Genomic DNA, 22,471 nt, shown 5'->3' on the forward strand with positions numbered 1-22,471 from the left:
GTGTTCTGCATTCTCGTTATTGCTTTCACAGAAAGAGCAAGCTACTCTCTTCTCGTGACCGTGTTTATGCAAGTACCCCCTGAATCATCCATGTCCTGTTAGGAACTGCGTCATGTAATGATCTTTCTCGCCGTGTTTTTGTCCCATCCATGCTTGTACGTTACCAATTAAGTGGTATGTCCATCTTGCCTTGCTTGATGTATCCCATCGTGTTTGCCTTTCGCTTAAGCTGGCTTGACTTTCGTCTCTACGCTCTGGCACCGTTAGTTTCCGACCTGCGCTTTTACTTTTATCATATATATCATATACGCTTCAGTTCGAGAGCCATAATGTCTGGAGGCATAATTTTTAATAGAACCCCAACAGTTTCATTAGAAACCGTGCGAAATGCACTGGCTATTCTGATAGCGCTCAACCGGAACACCGATTGTGCCACTCCAGCATATGTTTTACGTATTAATACTGGTACCAATACAGGCGCCGCATACATTACAATTGACTGGCTGACCTTGGCCAGAAGAGCTCTCCTGCTCAGTTTCGGCCCTCCTATGTTTACCATTATTCGTGATAAGGCCATGTTTACACGTGCCGCTTTTTCACACGCTTTTTCAACTTGCATTTTGTAGTTGAGTCTCGCATCAATCGTTACACCAAGGTATTTCACAGCGGACTGTGTTGTAATGTTGTGCCCGTCTATGTCAAGTGAAAATATATATATATATTATAAGCACTGCTTCCGTTTTGTGACCGGCAAGTTCGAGATTTGCACTCGTTAGCCACTGCTTAATTTTTAGTACAGTATCTCTACATATACTTTGTATTTGATAGAGCTCCTTAGCTACAATTGTCACCGCAATATTTTCTGCGTATCCAATTATTTGCACTTTTTTCGGTAGAGGGAGGCGCAATATTCCATCATATAGTTTATTCCAAAGGAGTGGGTCTAGCACAGAGCCTTGTGGCACACCCCGTTACCCTACCCCCGTCACCGCTCATATTATTCAATATTCACACACATAATATTCTTTTTTCCCATACATCCATCTGTATCCTTCAATAGCTGCTATAGCTGTAACTTTCTTGATTGCATCAAGAGTTGAACGTTTTCTACGAAAGCCATATTGGTTATCAGAGAGACCACCATTTCCTTCCAGATGATTTTCTAGACGGGTACAGATTATCCGCTTCAGGATTTTGCCCATCGTATCGATCATACAGAGCGGTCGATAGGAGCTTGGTTCTCCTGCCGGCTTGTTGGGCTTCTACAACTAGCCGTTGTACTTTCCAAATTTTTGGAAACACTGCTAGTTGATCGCAATTTTAAGGTCCCTATTTGGGATACCATCTAACCCTGGTGCTTTGCTATTTTCAAAGCGCTCAGCAGCTTGAACAACTTCCAGCCCGGTGATTTCTGACAACTTCTTCGTGGTAAAAATTTCCTCCTTCTTGGTGTTGTTTTGAAAATAGAGTTTCTACAACATTTTGGAGTAGGGTGGGGCATGTAGGCGCTTGACGATTGCCACCTTTAATCCTTGACATTTCAATCCTATACGCTGCGTCCCCCGGATTATCGTCCACTTTTTCGCATAATTCTTTGAAAAATGTTACTTTGCTCTTTTTAATTGCCTTTTTTAATTCGTTGCGTTTCTTCTTGAATGCTTCTCGTAGTCTGTCACAATCTAAGCTGCCTATGTTTCGTTGAAAACGGCGCCTCGCTTTGTGACTATTACTTCTCAGTGATTCGATTTCACGATTCCACCAATAAGCAGGCTTTCTCTGTGCGGTTGTCCTCTTTTTATTCATAGCGGCATCACAGGCTTTGCTAATGTACTGTACCAACAATTTAGCCTGGTGGTCTATGTCATCACTTCCGTTTATGTTTTCATCCAGCATTAATTTTAAAAGTTCCTCATCTAGGGTTTCAATTATCCACGCCTTGCACTGACCCTTTTGGTGACAATCATTTCGCTGTAGCACACTCTTACTGATACTTATCATTATAGCCAAGTGGTCACTTTGGGTATATATGTCGCATATCCGCCAGTCTATGTATCGATATAGCACCCTGCTGGCAAAAGATATATCGGTAATGGAGCCACACCCATTTTTCTCAAAGGTGTTTTGTCTTCCTGTATGAGGCAGTACTAAGTCTAGGACAGCAAATGCTTTAAGTAATGTGCTACCTCTCACATTTGTATTTTTACTTCCCCATTCTAGAGCCCAGGCATTAAAGTTACCTACAATTATATTAGGTGTAGTTGTCATCGCATCTTTTACCAAGTCGTCAAGTATTTTTTCACATTCAGCATGCGGTATACTTAGCGGTATATAGCAGCTGTGGAAATAAATCCCCCATATTTTGGCTCTTGTATAGCATGCCTTGTCAATTAATGGTTTATCTTGCATCATCTTATCTCCGCAAGCCCATATTACAACCTTTTTTGTGGTGTCGGAAAAGCACTTGTCAGAGCCTTTTGTTTTATACTACACGCATATATTCACTGTTTAAAGAACGAACGCGAAATGGATTTGTATGTCCTGTATAGCGAAACGATTTCATACAGATCGAACGCACATGTGTGCCGTGTATGGCCCATTTGACTGATCCATAAGGGAAAAACAATTCTCTCTTATAGAGGATTCTGTTTCTCGCTAAAGCTTAGTATCCACCCCTCAAGAAATGTAAAACCTTCATATAAAAAAACGCTTAAGATATGGTCAAGAAAATTTTCAGCGGTATATTTTTTTGTGCTGGTATGCAGCTCTAAATAAATCTAGTACTAATTTTTTGTATAAAACTTACCAATCATCTACAACATTCCTTAAATCCAATAAAAAATATTTTGTTAATACGCACATACATACATACATATTACGCACAAAGTTTATTTTCTTTGTTTGTTCTCTCATGCTCTTCTAATGTGGATCATTCACAATGCGTAATCAGCTGTCAAAATTACTTGAAGAAATAATGCATTTTTTTCTTGAGCAATTACTTAAGAGCTGGATGCGGAGCTTAAAAAAAAGGTGGGTGGAGTCCCTACGCGCAGAAGAAGTTATACTTCTTAGTGATATTCAGAAGCAAAATGCGAAACAATCATACATACATATATTATGTCGTTTGCACATTTGTCTGTATGTTTGCGAAAGCAAATGTTCTACAAAAGCATATTTCTATACTTAAACAAAATTATTAGAACCATCGTATTTTTCTTATGTACATGCATAACAAAACCATACTTAAGTCAGCGCAACCTAAGTGTCAATGGTGGTGTTGGTGGTAAGCGCTTGGAAAGTCAAATGCTACCACGGGTTCGAATCTCGACAGAATAAATTTTTAATTTTTTGCTTTTAACATCGTATACTATACAAATAAATATTTTTCTTAGTAATAGAAATTAAATTTATCACAGCAATATTATGTATTATGTGAATCCAAGGGATATTGTACAGCTATGTTTTCTTCTAATGAATTCATCCGTTTCATGCAAATCGGCTTCATCAGGTTTCAACATATACCTAAACCTTTCCATAAAAAAATGGTTACATTACCATTAAATTGATTTCTCTTATTGCCATCCAAAGATTAGTAGCTTGAAACTCCGTATTAACATACAACTCATATAATTTTGAGTAATCAATTCTTTGATTCCAATCGTAGCCCCGCACGATGAGTGTGTTTTCCGTGTGTTTTTTCACTTTGTTTAAGTACCGCTTCTTTGGCGATATCTGGTTCAACGGACATTTTCTATTGTATAAAACCTATGTTCACTCCAAACTAAACTTTGTTTTGAATTAATTTGAATGTTCGAATTTGGAAAGCTGCACCTTTTATGTTTTCTGTAGGTCAAATGTAAACAAATACATTCCGAAGAAAACTCACCACCGAGAAATCTAAAAACAGGGCTGCATCTTACTATTAAGAACTCACTACAAAAAGAATATCTGAATATCAGTAAATGATATTTTTATGGGCGAAATATTGCACACTATGGCATTTAAATCACCTATTAGTAAATATACAACATTAATAAATAATTTTCTTTTATATTAAGCAACAATATTTATAATTTTTGTTATTTAATAAAATAAATTTGCTAAGTATTTACTACCTCAATTTATACAGCACAGCGTTGCTACCACTGAAAATCCAAGATGGCCGCTATTCATCCCTGAGAAAGCTACCACGAAAAGGTGCAACCTAAGTGTCAATGGTGGTGTTGGTGGTAAGCGCTTGGAAAGTCAAGATGCCACGAGTACCACAGGATCGAAACTCGACAGAATAAATTTTAAATTTTTTGCTTTTAACATCGTATTCTTCTTTATATAAGAAAAATATTTATTTGTATAGTATACGATGTTAAAAGGCATACGTCTTCTATCCTATCTTGTGTATCTGCACATGCTCATATGAGTGTTTTTTTTTTTTTTTTTGTTTTTACGAGGAGAAAGCATCGAAAGTCTGAACCCAAGTCAGTGTGGAACTTTAATCCGAACTAAACCTCCAACTGTCTTGTACCGAACCCCCCGGTACCACCGTCAAGTATTACGTCGGGAGGAAGGTTGAGTATTACTCATACGTACGTGATGGTCCTAATGCATTCCGTAGCAAGCTGCATTTACTTGGCCCCACCTCGGTTTGTCTTATACCCCCCTAGTACAGTGGTTGTCACCCAAAACCTCCTTGTCTGCTCCAGTCATGGTTTGTGTGTCGCGTCTTAGTTGTTCGTTGGAATTTGTAGTAATCTTCTACGTTGTTGTTCTCCAGCTCTTTGGCGTTTCATGATTTTTGCTGCCACTTCGGACACGGCTTTCCACTTATCTAGTGATTCTACCATTTGAGACACTAGATTTTCTGGGTTTGGGTCTTTCCCGAATGCGTTTTTCAAAAATTGCCTTTCTTCGTCGTATTTCGCACATTGGAACATTGTGTGCTCCACATTCTCGATGATCTCGCCTCCGCAATAATCGCATACGTCGTTGTCCTCATGTTCAAATATGATTTAAAACAGCCGTGTCCAGTGAGAACTTGGGTGAGATAAAAATCTACTTCTCCGTGCGGTCTATTAACCCATAGTTCTATTTTAGGGATTAGGCGGAAAGTCCAGCGGCCATTTCGGATGACGAAATAGTGGTTATTTAATACATAGAGAATCTATTTAAATCTTTTTATGACATGTTAAAACAACTTTCAATACCCAATAAAAGGTTTTAAGCTTTTCATCAATAAATGTTTTTAATAATTTTCCATTGAAAATAATACTATGATGCTTGACATTAAAAAACGTTTCATCAAATACATTTAAATTTCATAAATTTATTTATTTTTCATTGTTTTACATATTTTGTAAGTGCAAACAATCTCTCCGTTTACATATTTTTTTGGTAAGATTGCAATCGCTCGTTTCCAATTGCTAAACGTCAAAACCTCCTGAGCTCGATCAACTGTCAAAGTTCAGGAGATTTTGACGTTTAGCAATTGTTTTCTCACTTCCAATGAGAGAGGAGTTGGACATCTCTTTATCTCTGCTTTAAATTTCCAGTGGGAATAGTCACCGCCATTGAGCTTTGAGCGACCGGGGGGTCGGTAGGTCGCGGATAGCCGAACGATCTGTAGTAGCAGGTTAGTTGCGAAATAAATTTAAACGAATAAGCAATCCCCGACGAGAAGCGGCGGGAGTGGAGGTTGCGGTATAAAAGCCAGCAAGACCGTTGAAACTCCGCGACAGTGGGCGAATCGACACCACCCCTTCGAAGTATGTGTCCCTTGCAACATGCAAGGGCATGTTGTGTAATATAAAAAAAATCCAGGCGCGACGGACTCATAATGGGCGGCTTCCTGGTCAGCGTCTGTTCACCATGTTAGGTGCGGCTGATATTACAACTTGACCGGTACACAGCGCGGCGCACTGGGAGTCCCTGGATATCCTGACAGCGATGTCTCCGCTAGTGGGATGTAAAGGGTGATGTGAGCTTGCTCTGACGAGGTGTTAGCCGCATGGTGTATCAGTAAACAGGCATTTCGGTCCCTGGTCAGGGAGTGTGCATTGGGAGCAGGAGTAGTAGCCTGCGTTGCCCCGAGCAGCGCCGGTCCGTCCGTGTTTTCCGGGACTGGTAAAGCGAAGGACAGGCCTCAGGGAACTGGGGTAGGAGCATGGTGTCCGAGGGTACACGCGTTCCTGTCTATTTCGGTCCGCCTCCCTACACACGATGCGCTGGAAGAAACTAACATATGGAGAAGTATCTGAGAAAAGAAACAAAAAGCAATAGTACATGACTGCTTATCGAGCAACGGCACTCAAAGCGCTGGCAGTAGGATCGCAGAATCGGAACCGTCCGGGAGAATGCCGACCTTTACTGGTCCTTGCGACGAAGCTGATCCCTTTAGACGCGCACCAAGACTTATGCGATCACCGAAACAGGAGACTAATGTCTGAGCTGGGAGATGTGATCAAGAGGCTAACGGAAGCAACGAAACTGCGTCAAGGATCGATCAACAGTCAGATACGTCAGATACGTGATTTGCTAACTTCTGTGACGAAGCTCCCCGAACGAGCCCAAAGCGAGTAGAACAACAAAATCAAAGCAACCAAAAGAAATGTCCTTTTAAGACACGCAGGAGTGGATTCAACACCGAAAAGGCCGCGCGAGGATGAGCAACTAGCGCGCAAAACTCCACCAAAGAAAAAAGCAATTCAAGAAGAAATGCAAAAAAGGCCCACGCTAGCAAAAGGAATGAAAGCGACATTCCTACAAAAGGAAGGAAAGAGAATGAAAAACAAAACGAATGGATTCAGGTGAAGCGCAAAACGCCAAACACGAAGAAGAAGGTCGTTTATGTCCCACGTCCGCGACCGGACGCAATTATAACTTCACGCTCTGAAAACATGTCAAGAAGGAGGACGCCCTCAAATAACTTGGAGAGGACGTGTCGCGCATCAGAAAGACGGAAAAAGGCGAGATACTCCTGGAAATGAAAAAGGCGCAAATGACAAACACGGATACATATGAAAGGGAGATATGTAAGGCGTTAGGTGACCAGGCACAGATAAGAGCCTTAATCCATGAGGTATCTCTAGAGATCCGCGACTTAGATGAGGTAACAACAAAAGAAGACATCGTAAGTGCAATTCAGACACAAATAAATGAGCTAAGCTCCTTCAAGGAAAGCTCAATTAAAAGCATGAAACAGGCATACGCGGGTACGCAGACGGCGGTGATCAGCATTCCGGCGTCGGACGCAAGAAAATTAATTGATGCACGCAAAATCAAGATAGTATGGGTAATATGCAGAATAAGGGAGAAGCCGAACCTTAGGAAGTGTTTCAGATGCCTGGAATATGGGCATCTGGACGACAGAAGCAAGTGTTGTTCAAAATGTGGTGAAAATGTGCGTCATGCAAATCAAACGGAAAAAAGAACACGGATCACCGAATGGAAAGTTGGAAATGTCCCCTCTACCAAGCGGCATGTAAAAAGGCGAAATGAGAGTTGTACAAATCAACCTAAATCATTGCGAAGTGGCCCAAGAGTTACTGAAACAGACAATCTACGAGAAGAAGATAGATGTGGCGATAGTCTGTGAGCAGTATAAAAACATAAGTGCTGCCATATGGCAGGCGACTTTAACGCGTGGGAAATCGAATGGGGTAGTAGCAAGACAAACAGGCGGGGTAATGCTTTGCTCAAAACGTTCGCCTTACTAGATGCTGTGCTGCTTAATACGGGAGGCAGAAATACCTTCGAGAAGAATGGCCGCGGATCAATTATAGACATTACGTTCGCCAGCAACTCACTGGCTCGATCTGCACGCTGGAAAGTGTGTGACTTCTACACACATAGCGATCACCTTGCCATTATACTTGAAATCGGCAAGAAACTGCGAAACCAAGGCAGTCTAAAAAAGCCACGGAAGAAAGGATGGAGGTGGAAACGGATGAAAAATGGGTAGCTCGACCGACCTAGACCGACAAGCTGAAATGCTGGTAAGGCACGTAAGTAAATATTTGCTACGCGGCCATGTGTAGAAAAAGGCAAAACACACCTCGAAGGTCCGCATACTGTTGGAACGAGGAGATTCTTCTTCTTCTTTACTGGCGTAGACACCGCTTACGCGATTATAGCCGAGTCAACAACAGCGCGCCAGTCGTTTCTTCTCTTCGCTACGTGGCGCCAATTTAATATTCCAAGCGAGGCCAGGTCCTTCTCCACTTGGTCCTTCCACCGCAGTGGAGGTCTTCCTCTTCCTCTGCTTCCCGCGGCGGGTACTGCGTCGAATACTTTCAGAGCTGGAGTATTTTCATCCATCCGGACAACATGACCTATCCAGCGTAGCCGCTGTCTTTTAATTCGCTGAACTATGTCAATGTCGTCGTATATCTCGTACAGCTCATCGTTCCATCGAATGCGATATTCGCCGTGGCCAACGCGCAAAGGACCATAAATCTTTCGCAGAACTTTTCTCTCGAAAACTCGTAACGTCGACTCATCCGTTGTTAACATCGTCCAAGCCTCTGCACCATATAGCAGGACGGGAATTATGAGCGACTTATAGAGTTTGGTTTTTATTTGTCGAGAGAGGACTTTGCTTCTCAATTGCCTACTCGGCCCGAAGTAGCACCTGTTGGCAAGAGTAATCCTGCGTTGGATTTCTAGGCTGACATTGTTGGTGGTGTTTACGCTGGTTCCAAGATAGACGAAATTATCTACAACTTCAAAGTTATGACTGTCAACAGTGACGTGGGAGCCAACTCGCGAGTGCGACGACTGTTTGTTTGATGACAGGAGATATTTCGTCTTGCCCTCGTTCACTGCCAGACCCATTTCTGTTGGATTTCTAGGCTGACATTGTTGGTGGTGTGTATACTAGTTCCAAGATAGTCGAAATTATCTACAACTTCAGAGTTATGACGGTCAACAGATACGTGAGAGCCAAGTCGCGAGTGCGACGACTGATGACAGGAGATATTTTACCTTGCCCTCGTGCACTACCAGACTCTGCAGAAAGCAGAACTAACGGCGCGGGTGTTGAAGCCAATGATATATATAACATCGGCATAAGCAAAAAGCTATACACTTTTATAAAAGATTGTACCTTCTTGATTATGTTCTGCAGCTTGAAATATTTTCTCCAGTAGCAGATTGGGGAAGTCGCGCGATAGGGAATCGCCTTGTCTAAAACCTCGTTTGGTATCGAACGGCTCGGAGAGGTTCTTCTCGCTCCTGACGGAGCTTTTCGTGTTGCTCAACGTCAGTTTACACAGCCGTATTAGTTTCGCGGGGATACCAAATTCAGACATCGCGGCATAAAGGCAGCTCCTTTTCGGGCTGTCGAAAGCAGCTTTGAACTCGACGAATAGGTGGTGAGTGTCGATTTTCCCTTTCCGGGTCTTTTCCAAGATTTGGCGCGTGGTGAATATCTGTTCGGTTGTTGATTTACCAGGTCTGAAGCCACACTGATAAGGTCCAATCATTTTGTTCACGGTGGGCTTTAATCTTTCACACAATACGCTCGATAGAACCTTGTACGCGATGTTGAGGAGGCTTATCCCACGGTATTTGGCGCAGATTGTGGGGTCTCCTTTTTTATGGATTGGGCATAGCACACTTAAATTCCAATCGTTGGGCATGCTTTCGTCCGACCATATTTTGCAAAGAAGCTGATGCATGCTCCTTATCAGTTCTTCGCCGCCGTGTTTGAATAGCTCGGCCGGCAATCCATCGGCCCCTGCCGCTTTGTTGTTCTTCAGGCGGGCAATTGCTATTCGAACTTCTTCATTGTCGGGTAATGGAACGTCTGCTCCATCGTCATCGATTGGGGTATCGGGTTCCCCTTCTCCTGGTGTTGTGCGTTCACTGTCATGCAGCAGACTGGAGAAGTGTTCCCTCCATAATTTAAGTATGCTCTGGGCATCGGTTGCTAGATCACCTTGGGGGGTTCTACAAGAGTATGCTCCGGTATTGAAACCTTCTGTAAGTCGCCGCATTTTTTCGTAGAATTTTCGAGCGTTACCCCTGTCGGCCAGCTTATCAAGCTCTTCGTATTCACGCATTTCGGCCCCTTTCTTTTTCTGTCTACAAATGCGTCTCGCTTCCCTCTTCAACTCTCGGTATCTATCCCATCCCGCACGTGTTGTGGTCGATCGTAACGTTGCGAGATAGTCAACCTGTTTTCTCTCCGCTGCGACACGGCAGTCCTCGTCGTACCAGCTGTTCTTTTGCACTTTCCGAAAACCAATGGTTTCGGTTGCAGCTGTACGTAAGGAGTTTGAAATGCCGTCCCACAGTTCCCTTATACCGAGTTGTTGACGAGTGCTCTCAGAGAGCAGGAGTGCAAGCCGAGTAGAAAATCGCTCGGCTGTCTGTTGTGATTGCAGCTTCTCGACGTCGAACCTTCCTTGTGTTTGTTGGCGTGCGTTTTTTGCTGCACAGAGGCGGGTGCGAATGTTGGCTCGGAGCGCACGCACATCTAAAACACTGGAGACGTGTCTTCCGTCTATCACAACATGATCGATCTGGTTGGTGGTTTTTCGATCCAGAGACAGCCAGGTAGCTTGATGTATCTTTTTATGCTGGAATCTAGTACTACAGATAACCATATTTCGGACCCCGGCGAAGTCGATCAGCCTCAACCCATTTGGGGATGTTTCCTCGTGGAGGCAGAATTTACCGACCTTAGTGCCAAAGATACCTTCTTTGCCCACCCTGGCGTTGAAGTCCCCAAGCACGATTTTGACATCGTGGCGGGGGCATCTCTCATAAGTGCGCTCCAAGCACTCATAAAAACATCCTTGGTCACATCGCCCTTCTCTTCCGTCGGGCGTGGGCGCAAATCAGCGATATGTTGAAGAACCTCGCTTTGATGTGGATTGTGGCTAGACGTTCATTCTCCGTAGTGAATGATAGTACTCGGCGACGGAGTCTCTCCCACCACGAATCCAACACCAAACTTGCGCTCCTTTATATGGCCACTGTAGTAAATGTCACAAGGACCTACTCGTCTCTGTCCTTGTCCCGTCCATCGCATTTCTTGGACGGCGGTGAGGTCAGCCTTTTTTTTCACGAGGACTTCAACCAGCTGGGCAGCGGCACCTTCCCAATTAAGAGACCGGACATTCCAGGTGCATGCCCTCAATTCGTAGTCCTGGTTTCGTTTGCCATGGTCGTCATCAAAAGGGGGGTCTCTCATCCGATGCTGATTGTTGATTTTCATTGGGGGTGTTTTTTTACGTGGCGGGTCCCAAACCCAACGCACAACCCTAAGTAGGGGGTATTTCGCCTTCTCACTTTAGCTCGCCTTCAAACGGATGTTCTTAGGCTAGCCAGAGAATACTTGGTCAAAGGCCGGAAGTCGTGAGCTGCTTGAGTCATATGTAAAAGAATCGTTTCTGGCCACTCCCAAGTGAATGGCGATCAGAGAACTTTCCTCACTTGCGTGAACTTCTACACATGACTCCATCCTCCAAGCGATTAGCGCTCTAAAAAGCAAGTGTCATAGAGCGAGATGCCTCTCCCAAAGAAGCGTTGATACGCCAGAACAAACGAGACTGCGAGAATATTTTAAAAGAAAGCGAAATGAGTTTAAAAAGGCTATTAAACGAAGTAAGACCGTAAGCTTCAAAGAACTATGCGAGAAGGTAGATGAAAATCCCTGTGGAGATGCCTATAAAATAGTAATGGCAAAGGTCAACGGGGGTAAAAGCCAGGCACCAACCTGTGCTACATTGCCAGTAAAGGTGGTGAAAACGCTCTTCCAATCGCAAGAGCAGCGTACGAGCAGAAGAATACCATCAGTGGTCGAAGTTTTGTCAATCGACGAGGAGGAGGTAGTAGAAGTGGCGGAAAGATTCGGCATTACAAAGGCGCCAGGACTTGATGGCATCCCAAACAAGGCGCTTAAGATTGCAGTTAAGCACAGCAAGAAGGCCTTCGCTGAAATTTTTTCGAGGTGTCCAAGAGTATGGAAGAAGCAGCGCCTTGTTCTCCTCCAGAAACCAAACAAACCGGCGGGAGAGCCGAGTGCGTATAGACCACTTTGTATGATCGACACGATGGCCAAAATATTGGAGAAGTTAATCTGTAAACGTCTGGAACGCCATCTGGAAGGAGAGCTGCCTGGCTTGTCTGAAAACCAATTTGAATTCCGAAGACATCGATCCACCATGGACGCAGTCGGAAAATTGACGGACATTGCGGCCAAGGCCATAGAGGGAACCAGGTGGATGCATGGCGATAAAAAATATTGCGCAGCTGCCACACTTGACGTCAAAAATGCTTATAATTCTGCATCCTGGTCACATATAATTAGGGCTTTAGAAGCTAGAAATACTCCGGGATATCTACTAAGGATAATCAGTAGCTATCTGTATGATAGACTGTTACTGAACGACACCGATGCCCGCTCAAAAAAACTGGCTCACGGAAACTAAGCTGCAGCTGGCAGGAGAAAAGACGGAAGCGGTGTTTATAACGAGCAGGAAAAAGCTAGAAAAGGTCACCTTAAATATCAATGGATACAACGTTACAACGCTAAACTCCTTGAGAAACCTTGGCGTTATGATTGATACGAGATTGAATTTCAAAGTGCATGTTGAAAAAGCAGCTACTGTTACAGCAACCCTGTCAAGAATAATGGCTAAAACTGGTGGCTCTTGTCAAAGTAGGAGAGCCCTACTAGCTAACGTAAGTCAGTCAACACTGATGTATGCGGCCCCTATATGGGGAAAAGCTCTGCGCCAAAAAACAAATGGCAACACATGAAGCGGCCAGTATCATAACCAGTCTTATGCCTCCGGACTTAATGGCTTCAGAGCTACGTAGAGCCTACTTAAAAACTAACAGCTAACGAGCGAAAAAAGGAGAGACAGGTTAGCCTCGAAGAGTGGCAAAGGCAATGGAACTCGGCAGAAAAAGAAAGATGGACGCACAAGCTCATTAAGAACGTACCAGCTTGGATTGAGAAACAACATGAGGAGACAGACTTTTATCTGACGCAATTCTTGTCTGGCCATGGCTGTTTCAGGGAATACCTGTACAGATTCGGTCACGACGATGACACAAAATGTTCTTTCTGCAGCAGTGTCAACGAAATCGCGGATCATATCTTTTTCTTCTGTTCGAGATACGAAGTGGAAAGAACTACCATCGAGGGAATAATAAACCAAAGGATGACACCTGACAACATTATAAGCCACATGCTGCAATCAAAGTTGGTATGGGTGAAAATGAAAGAGTGGGCCGCAATAGCGATCCACGAACTCAGGATAAGAGAACGACCGCAAAGAAGCTGGAGACCAGCTGAATAACAACGAAAGGGGTTTCTGAAGAGGCTCTCTTGCCCAGCTTGGCCCTGCGAAGTAATACCTAACGGCGGTCCCACAAGGCCAAATACAAGCTAACGCAGCCGGAGTTAAGGGTTTAGTACGTAGGCGTACTGCTACGCAAGTCCAGTGTAGATAATACTAATTGGACGTGATCCCGAAAGAGGTGTATCTTTATGCCGGAATTACATGTGCAGATATTCTGCATGCAGATCTGCACTATTTTTTCCAGCCAAAACACATGTGCAGTAAATTTTGACAATCAGCTGATTGCAATAAATAATTGAAATTGAAATTTAAAAATTTTAAAATGGAAGTGGAAAGAAAAAAAAGATTGCAACAATTGCTTTTACTTCTAGTTGCCAAAAAGAAATTAATCAATATTTTAAGCTTGTGCGCGATAAGTGATAAAAAAACACGGGTGTGGACGATTCCTATATATGCGGAAAATGAGAGAGAGCTGCATGGTTTTTTCAATAATTTATTCGTTTATATAACAAACAATGATTCCTCTCAGTTCCAAAAGGCTACTCGGATGCAAGTGGATCAATTTAAGCTTCTTCTAAGCTTAATTAAAAGGCGTATAGCAAAACAGTGTCATATACGTCGTCCAATACCAGCAGAATAGAGGCCTTTACACGGTCACACATGTTTGCAAGCATGGTATGATGCAAAAAAAAATGGTTTTCGTTTAAACGGTCGAACATGCAATCATACATTATTCCTCTATTATTTGTGAACGAAGCAACATGGCGCGTGCATTAGTTGCAGCACTTGTAATTGATATTGTAGAAGAAGACGAAGTAGAACAAAAAAAGCAAAAAAGACAGAGGAAAACTTGGGTAAAGGAATGGCGATCAAGAACGTTTCTAAATTAGCTTTTGGATCTATCTCCTTATATTTTTTTAGCAGTGCTTCATAAGCAGCATTCTTCTTTGATTTGTTTTTATACTCCTCACTTTTCACCTTCCATACTTCTGGATGGCTTCGATAAATTTCGAAGAAGTCCTTCCACAGTTCTTCATTTACCCGTGACGCCATTACGCTTTGATGTTTGCTTACGACTGAAAAAATATACTGCGTGTATGATGCAAGCGTTTACACCATAAAACATGTTCACAACAACATCATGTTTTTAAAAAATTTTAAAAACCATCACACATGTATGACGAACACGAATTTATTATGTTTACACGTTCATTCTTCTCATCACGCCGTACATGCTTGCAAACATGTGTGATCGTGTAAAGGCCGCTAATGTCGCCTGGCAATAACATTAGTGTAAGTACATTTTGTTTGTAAATTTTATAATAAATAAATACATATTTTCATCAACTCTTACAATAGATATTTGGCCCATGGAGTTTGCCGCCAGATGTTGGCTTGGGCTTTTCGAGTAGGAGTATCAACAATTGGCAAAATTTTATTGGAAACATCCGCAGCCATTTGGGATGAACTTTCAGGAATATACTTGGCGCAACCAAATGAACATGAGTGGAGGGAAATACCCGATTCATTTTACATCAAGACAGGAATGCCTCATGTTGTAGGAGCTGTTGACGGCAAACATGTCCAAATAAAGTGTCCGCGAAAATCCGGATCACTGTATTTTAATTATAAACAATATTTTAGTATTGTGTTGTTAGCCGTTTGTGATAGCAAATATACATTCACCGCAGTAGACATTGGAGCTTACGGAAGCCAAAGTGATGGCGGAGTGTTAAAAATCAGTGGTTTTGGAAATAGAATATTAAACGGAACAATGAACCTACCAGAAGCAGAAAATCTTCCACGTAGTGCGATAAAATTTCCATTTTATTATGTGGGAGATGCTGCTTTTCCGTTGACAAAACATTTGATGAGGCCATATCCGGGAAAGTGTTTGGAAGCAAACAAAGACCACTTCAATAAATGTTTATCCAGAGCGCGGGTTACAATTGAAAATACATTTGGCATTTTAGTGGCTAGATGGCGAGTTCTCAATAATTCTTTGGATATGTTTCCCGAAAATGCCAATACCATAGTTAGAGCTACATTAGTTTTACGTAATTTTGTAAAGTTCCATAACGCCGAATTCTATTGTCCCAACAACTTCGTTGACCACGTAAATGAAAGTGGCATTCTAATTGAAGGGCAGTGGAGACAATTTGTAGCGCCATTACATCAGAGTACGATATTATCAAGCGCTAATGCAAGACGAAGTGCCTTTGATGCCCGAGATCTTCTTAAAAACTATCTCTTCTTTAATAAATAAGTAAATAATTTAATAAATGTATTATAAAATAAATATGTCGGTTCTACGTAACCTGTATGGATTTGTATTCCTCAAAATTGTTTGCACTGAAATAACAAAAACAACAACTACAAAATAAATAAATAACTTTGTACTTTTTTATATATTTAAAATGAATGGTATTTTATTTAAAAAGATAAATGTTATAAAATACATATGTTAATTAAAAACTTATTTTTCACGATTCACTAAAAATTGGTGGAATGTTTGGGAAATTTGGAGTTGTAACTCCGACATTTCCAGGCTACTTAAATTAGCCCCCTCCGCCTGCTTGGCAAGGCTTTCAAAAAATAACTGCATTGCGGATTTTTCCGTGCGACCGACCAACATTTCCTCAGCTAACGTCGTTACTCTTTGAAAGTCTCTATTTGAGCTTTCAAGTAATTCCTCTATTTTTCGGTTCCGTCCAGTCTGTGTCTGTGTCTGTGTCTTTGTCTGTGTCTGTGTCTTTGTCTGTGCCTGCGGTGATTCTGAAAATATGTTTATATTAACACTGCTACAGGCGGATTCGCCAAAGTCGCTTAGGAAGGAGTCGTCACCTTCTGTCGCTACGGTGCCATAATTGCCTTGTGTGCTGAAAATGCATATATAATAAATAATACAATTATACAAATAAAACAAGATTATACAAAACCTACTTCAAATTGTCCATTTCAACGTCCTTTAAAAATTGCAAACTCTCCATCCACTTCCACTTTTTGTGTGGCGAATTCACACCGCTTCCTGATGGTACCTTTTTTAGATCTTTATAAAATTTATCACGTAGGGTCCGCCAACGGGCCTTTAGCTTCTCACCTAAAATCATTCAAAACATGAATAAATATATATTTTGTCAGGTTATAAAATTAAAAATTTACCTGGAATATTCAATTTCTCGGATAGCTCCTGAAATTTGGCGTCCCTCAGGTAGCTATTTTTGTAATTTTTATGACTTTTGTCATATAAGAACCTGTTTTCTCTTACAAACTCAATCAGTTTTTCTTCCATTTTTTATTTCTTTTGTTAATTTTTACTTAACAGCTGAGCGCAATTTAAAATGTTGCCGGACTTTGCTCAAAAATTAATTATTTGAATGTTGTCAGCACTGCCTCTGCGCAGAGAAATTCAAATTTCACATGCCGTGCAGATCTGCATTGAGGTGCAGAATTTGAACTGTCAAATCAGTACAAATTGTTTTTCTGCACGCAGAATTCAGCACATGTAATTCCGGCATTAGCGGGCAATATGAATCGTGCATGCTGCCTTTTGGAAGATTCACCCTCCGACACAAAACAAAAAAAAACCTCAAGTGCTGCACATATTGTGCGCGACAAACTGCAAGCGACATCTATCAAATATTAGAATACACACGTTCTTAAGGACACAGATATTTAAACAGCTGCACGACTACACGTCTGCAGACCGTCAGTTGTCGCTCTCGCTAATAGCGGCCATACACAGGCACACATGTGCGTTCGATCGGTATGTGTAAACATGCGGTTTACTCGTGTATGGGCTTGTTCGCGTACGGATCCATGTTCACGAAAATGTTTGATTTTTACGATCGGTGCGCGAGCATGTTTATCGTGTATGGCGTTGTGAGCGCACAAAATCTCATTTCTCTCGTGTCGCCGAGCAGTGAAGATCGCGGACAATTGCAAGTGTTAAGGGGAGAGACTGCTTTAGAGGCATCAAAAAATCGATTTTTTTTAGGATTTTTTTGGGAGGGAAAGAAATAATTGATTCAAGCGAAATTTCTAGGCTTTATAGTCATATATTCGAACATCTTTCACAAATTTTTTGAATACGAAATCTTTGATATTCTGCCTTTAGGAAGCAATTACCCGATGCATCTCGCATATACATTTATCAGGAACAAAAAATTCAAAGAGATTCATGTTGTTTAATAACATATCTTCTAGTTAAACTAAGAAAATTCCAAAAAAAATTTACTTTATTTTGTTTAAAAATATGTTCAAACTTGACTTTTCCTAGTTTTTTTTAGTTTAAATAGAAGATAATTTTATGCCAAAGATAATAAACTTTGCCCAATTCCAACTTTGCCCGCCAATTAAAATAATCGTAAAAATAAAAAACCGAGAAATCGCGCTTTTCGCTTTTTTCCCAAGCGCTCATGTATGTATCTGTTTGACGCTCGGACACTATTTCCCTTCTAGCTTCGACAACATTTAGAGTTCCAATCTATAACTTTGTTTGTTAGATAATTTTTAAAGAGATTTAAGCGATTGTTTGAAGCTTCTAAAGCAGGCTCTCCCCTTAATAAAGATTTCGTATCTGAATTTATTGATCTTATAAAAAATTAATTCGCAATTTGGCAAACGAAAAGTGATAAATATAAAAATAATATTGAGAAAAATAAAAGTTGGAATAACTTATTAACGAAATACAAAGAAATAGATAAAAGTGCTACATTAGAAATAAATTCGAAGAAATGTTCCGCTTGCCTGTCGCACATGTTAACTGTGTGAAGAACGAACGCAAAATGGATTTGTGTGTCGTGTATGGGCAAACGAATTCACACAGATCGAACGCACATGTGTGCCCGTCTATGTCCTCTTTAAGTTCAATATATTTTTATATTTGCCGAGGACAATAGAGTTGACAGTAGAGAGGAGTGATGCCACTAATATGTAAAACGTAAAATTATTCAAAGCTCTAACAAACCTGACGTTATTTTACAAAGAGACGAATAAAATAGTTCAGTTATATCATCTGTAATAACAATTGATAATTTAAAACAAAAAAATTTCACTTTGAACAAAGGATTAAAATTTCATTCAAGTGAAAGGTAACAACGAAAATGTGTACATGCAAAATAGACAGCTGTGTTGTTTTGTGTACATTCCGCCTGTTATGTCGCTGTCTTTTTACAAATGTTCTTTTAGTAGGCTTCACGACGCCATTTACAGTTTACTGTCCGGCAGTCATGTATTGTCGCTCTCTATGTGTGCAGCACATCACTGTCGTGCTGTCATGTCGTTTTGTTCCCTATGTGTTCAGAGCGTCTCTATGGGAAAAGTTTACCAGAACTTAACTACCAGATGGTTGCTAAACATACAGTAATACTATGTTCAGACCGACACTTAATCACACGATTTCGACGGCTTTTATTTCAAAATACTATATAACAATCTTTTCTTTTGATAAATATTAAACGATGTGAATTCTTGAATGACAATAACAGCTGTTTTTTGATCTTTCAAACGGCAGTGAGAACACTGTTGGGATATGAAATGCTTGAATGCAATCTAGTCTTTTAAATTTTCGGTCTGAACATGGTATAAACCATTTTCAACTGTAGAATATAGAGTAGAAATACAACCATGTGTCGAAGTGAAACATTTTGGCAATTGGAATTGGGTTAAACTACTTCTACTTAGATACCACGAATTTAGTGCAAATGGGAAAATGAAAAGTGCCGTGGTGTTGTGTTTTGTTCGGGAACACACCTTCAGTATCGTTAATTTTTTCAACATTAAAAAAGTCTTATATTGAAATTGCAACATTTAATATTAACAAGCTAAACGTTGGCAAATGCGAATTTGAAATTTAGTAGAATATTTGAAATCGGTAATTATAGTATAATCGAAATTGTTAAGTGTGCAATATTGCTCTCTACATATAATATGAAAGCGTTTGTGGTTTTGGTTTATATATAGATGCATTTATAAATATGTTTAAGTGTACATATTTATCTAAATTCCATGTATGTAGCAGTTGCATGACTACAATTGGTATCTATTGAGCGAAAGTATTCGTTTGGCTGTATATTTCTTTTGTATTTTCATATATATGAATTGTGTTTGCTACAAATGAAATCATACATATATATGTATATGTGTGATTAATCGAAGACAACTTAAAAGTAATTAATGTGAATTTTAGAGGAATATTTACGTTTTGAATACCATTGCTAATAAAAATGGCATAAACACTAGGTATATATTGTTAATAAAAGAAACAAACGCAATATTGTAGGAAGTCGATGAATAGGTAGCCATTTTGTAAACTGTGCCAGTTCCATTGCATTTCGATTGAAACGACATAAGTGCAATAGAATAGATACCTGTGAAGTGCATAAAGCGAAAAGTGGGAAAGAAACGAAAGTGAATAGATTTGTTTTGTATATTGCACGTGTATGAGTGTAAATTAAAGTAATACATTTAAATGAAATAACACATTTGGCAATTATGTCTCATATATATATATATTTATATGTACTTAGTTTTAAAGTACAACATGTTTAAACATATTTTCTTGTTTAGTTGTCTGTTCTAAGTCATATATTTGCATATTGAATGCCTGCTATAGCCTGATTACTTTATTATACATATGTATGTATAGGAAAACATCCGTTTTTCAAGACAATATCAAAGCTTCACTACAAGCCATGAAAATTCCAGCAATATGTCAAATACATTGCCATTGAGGTTGCCAATATTCTTGTTTAGGCATTTGATATCATGATATATTCATTGTTGAAGTCGGCACGATTCCGATTACTTTGCGGAGCGGTAAAAAACCGAATTTCCATATAAACGGGTTATGTGCGGATAGGGGAGCTTCTCCAGAGGAGGAATATCCAAAAATAATATAAAAATAACTTATATTTCTTAAAATATTCACGATCAATTTTCTGCATTTGCACAATGAGAAAAGTGCTGCCATGGTTATTTTTTTTTCCGCGCCGCGCTTCAAAAAAAATAACCATGGCAGCACTTTTCTCATTGTGCAAAGCAGAAAATTGTAACTAAAATAAAATAATTAAAATAAAGCTTTATTTACAACAATTATTAAAAAAATGAATATGCAGAAACGTTATAGTGAAGTGTTAGTAAGTGAAAAGTCCATAATATAAGATAAAAAGCTACTCACAATACACAAATTATCAATGTAAAAGTTGTCAATTTTTCAACTTTAAATGCGAATATCTCGAAAACTATAAGTCAGCGGCAACTATATATATATATTTTCGTGATCTGGAGAATGTCACCTTTCCATTGATACCCATTTTATTCCCGAAATCCGGGGATGCTATTCTAAATCCCAGCCAAATATATATATATATATATAATTAATATACAGAAACGTTATAGTGAAGTGTTAGTAAGTGAAAAGTGCATAATATAAGTGAAAAAGTTATTCACAATATACAAATTATCAATGTAAAAGTTGTCAATTTTTCAGCTTTAACACTCCAGTGGTCGCGCCCCTTTTTGTGCCGTTAGTAGTCGCGCGTACTACATGTGTAGAACATTTTAGACATAAGGGTTTGAAACGAAATATTTGTAAATAAAAAAATTTGTTTTAATAATAATAAGTAACAGTTTATTATAAAACCAAATCAACCAAAAAATATTCATTTTAAACATATTAGGAACTTAAAATCAGACTTCTTGCGAATAGTTATTCGTAAAACGTAAAAGTATATACACAAGTGGTCTACTATTGTAGTACGCGCGACTACTGGAGTGTTAAATGCAAATATCTTTAAAACTATAAGTCGGCGGGGCAATATTACGATTCTTTCGGCGCAGGGATTTGATGAAACGGATGGATAGAGGAGGTCCTCAGGATTAAAAAATGTATGCACATATACCGTCTTCAGACTCATAGTTTTCAATATATTTCACTTTAAAGTTCCACAATCTTACATGCAATTCACTCTTATTTTTTTTTTGTTTTTCTTTACATGTCATGACAAATATCACTATTAAAAATTTTTCTGTTTAACATATATAAAGAAAATGGTACAAATGGTTTTTGTATCTTATCTTAATTGATAAATAAAGATAAAAAATAATATTCCTTTGTGTTGAACTACTTTCTGCACTGGCTTCGGCCGCGCTTCAAAAAAAAAAATAACCCTGGTCGGTCCATCACCGGGGTATTTGTGTCGAACTACTTATCGAATCGATCGAACGCCTATATTAATCAAAAGGAGAGAAATACTGAAAAACTTTGCATTCTATAATTTTATTTTTTTCTATTTATTCTAATGCATATATACATATATATATCAGGACACAAAGCATGGCAACACTGCTATTTGTCATAAATGTAAACACACAAATCTCTTGAAACTTTGGATGTGTAAAATTGTTTTTAAAGTATATTTATTTTCTTAAAAAATATACAATTAGTATAAATTTTTGATATATACGAATGTGTACAGTGTAATTAAATATATATTAATTAAAAAATGTATGAAAAGTGGGTTAAACATAGTGAAATGACTAGCATTGTTTTTACAAATTTTTGAACTTTAAAGTGAAATATCTCGAAAACTATGAGTCTGAGGACGGTATATGTGTATACATTTTTTAAACCTGAGGACCTCCTCTATCCATCCGTACCATCAAATCGTGGCGGCGAAAGAATCGTAATATTGCCAAAGTGCATAATATAAGTGAAAAAGTTATTCACAACATACAAATTATCAATATAAAAGTTGTAAATTTTTCAACTTTACATGCAAATATCTTTAAAACTATAAGTCAGCGGGGCACGATTCCGATTACTTTGGCGGAGGGGTAAAAAACCGAATTTCCGGGAAAATGGGGTATGTACGGATAGGGGGGCTTCTCTAGGGGAGGAATATCCAAAAATTATGTAAAAATAGCTAATATTTTTAAAAATATTCACGTTTAAAAATTCAAAATTTGCCCTAAGAACACATGTTATTTCTCCATGTTTCACAGAATATTTTCACGTTTTTGCTCACTATATTTAAATATACACTCTTAACATTGAAATAAGTTCACTTTTCACTTTTATTTTGTAATTTTTCAGCCAAATTTGGTAATTTAAAATCACTTACCAAATTTATGGCTGAAAAGCTTAGAGTGTTTATATTTAC

The 22,471-nt window shown here is 39.5% G+C and overlaps 3 protein-coding genes across 7 annotated transcripts in view; 1 reads left to right on the forward strand and 2 right to left on the reverse strand.

Annotated features, from left to right (window-relative positions):
- LOC125779314 (uncharacterized) overlaps positions 1-22,471 on the reverse strand; it is a 280,552-nt gene that overhangs the window by 94,011 nt on the left and 164,070 nt on the right. The window lies entirely within an intron of this gene.
- LOC125779691 (uncharacterized) lies at positions 15,697-16,599 on the reverse strand. Its single transcript, XM_049460965.1, has 3 exons — positions 16,470-16,599; positions 16,251-16,407; positions 15,697-16,186 (listed from the first exon to the last, which is right to left on the reverse strand). The coding sequence occupies exons 1-3, from the start codon at positions 16,597-16,599 to the stop codon at positions 15,784-15,786; spliced, it is 690 nt and encodes a 229-aa protein (XP_049316922.1). The 3' UTR covers positions 15,697-15,783.
- Positions 18,984-22,471, forward strand: part of LOC105226690 (hypothetical protein) — a 63,403-nt gene continuing 59,915 nt past the window's right edge. For 2 of the 5 annotated variants that reach the window (XM_049460060.1, XM_049460059.1), the window contains exon 1: positions 18,984-19,182. The gene's annotated coding sequence lies outside the window, so the exon portion shown is untranslated. The remainder of the gene's footprint in view (positions 19,183-22,471) is intronic. The other 3 variants (XM_049460057.1, XM_049460058.1, XM_049460061.1) reach the window with 2 other exon arrangements.

The sequence above is a fragment of the Bactrocera dorsalis genome, chromosome 6, assembly GCF_023373825.1.
Source record: "Bactrocera dorsalis isolate Fly_Bdor chromosome 6, ASM2337382v1, whole genome shotgun sequence".
Taxonomy (NCBI): Eukaryota; Metazoa; Arthropoda; class Insecta; order Diptera; family Tephritidae; genus Bactrocera; species Bactrocera dorsalis.

Bases quoted from the DNA above. Each gene is read 5' to 3' on its own strand.
- LOC125779691 (XM_049460965.1), bottom strand. From the start codon at position 16,599: ATGGAAGAAAAACTGATTGAGTTTGTAAGAGAAAACAGGTTCTTATAT. The intron at 16,408-16,469 runs GTAAATTTTTAA...GAATGATTTTAG, and splicing joins CGAGAAATTGAATATTCCAG to GTGAGAAGCTAAAGGCCCGT. The intron at 16,187-16,250 runs GTAGGTTTTGTA...ATGCATTTTCAG, and splicing joins GTTGAAATGGACAATTTGAA to CACACAAGGCAATTATGGCA.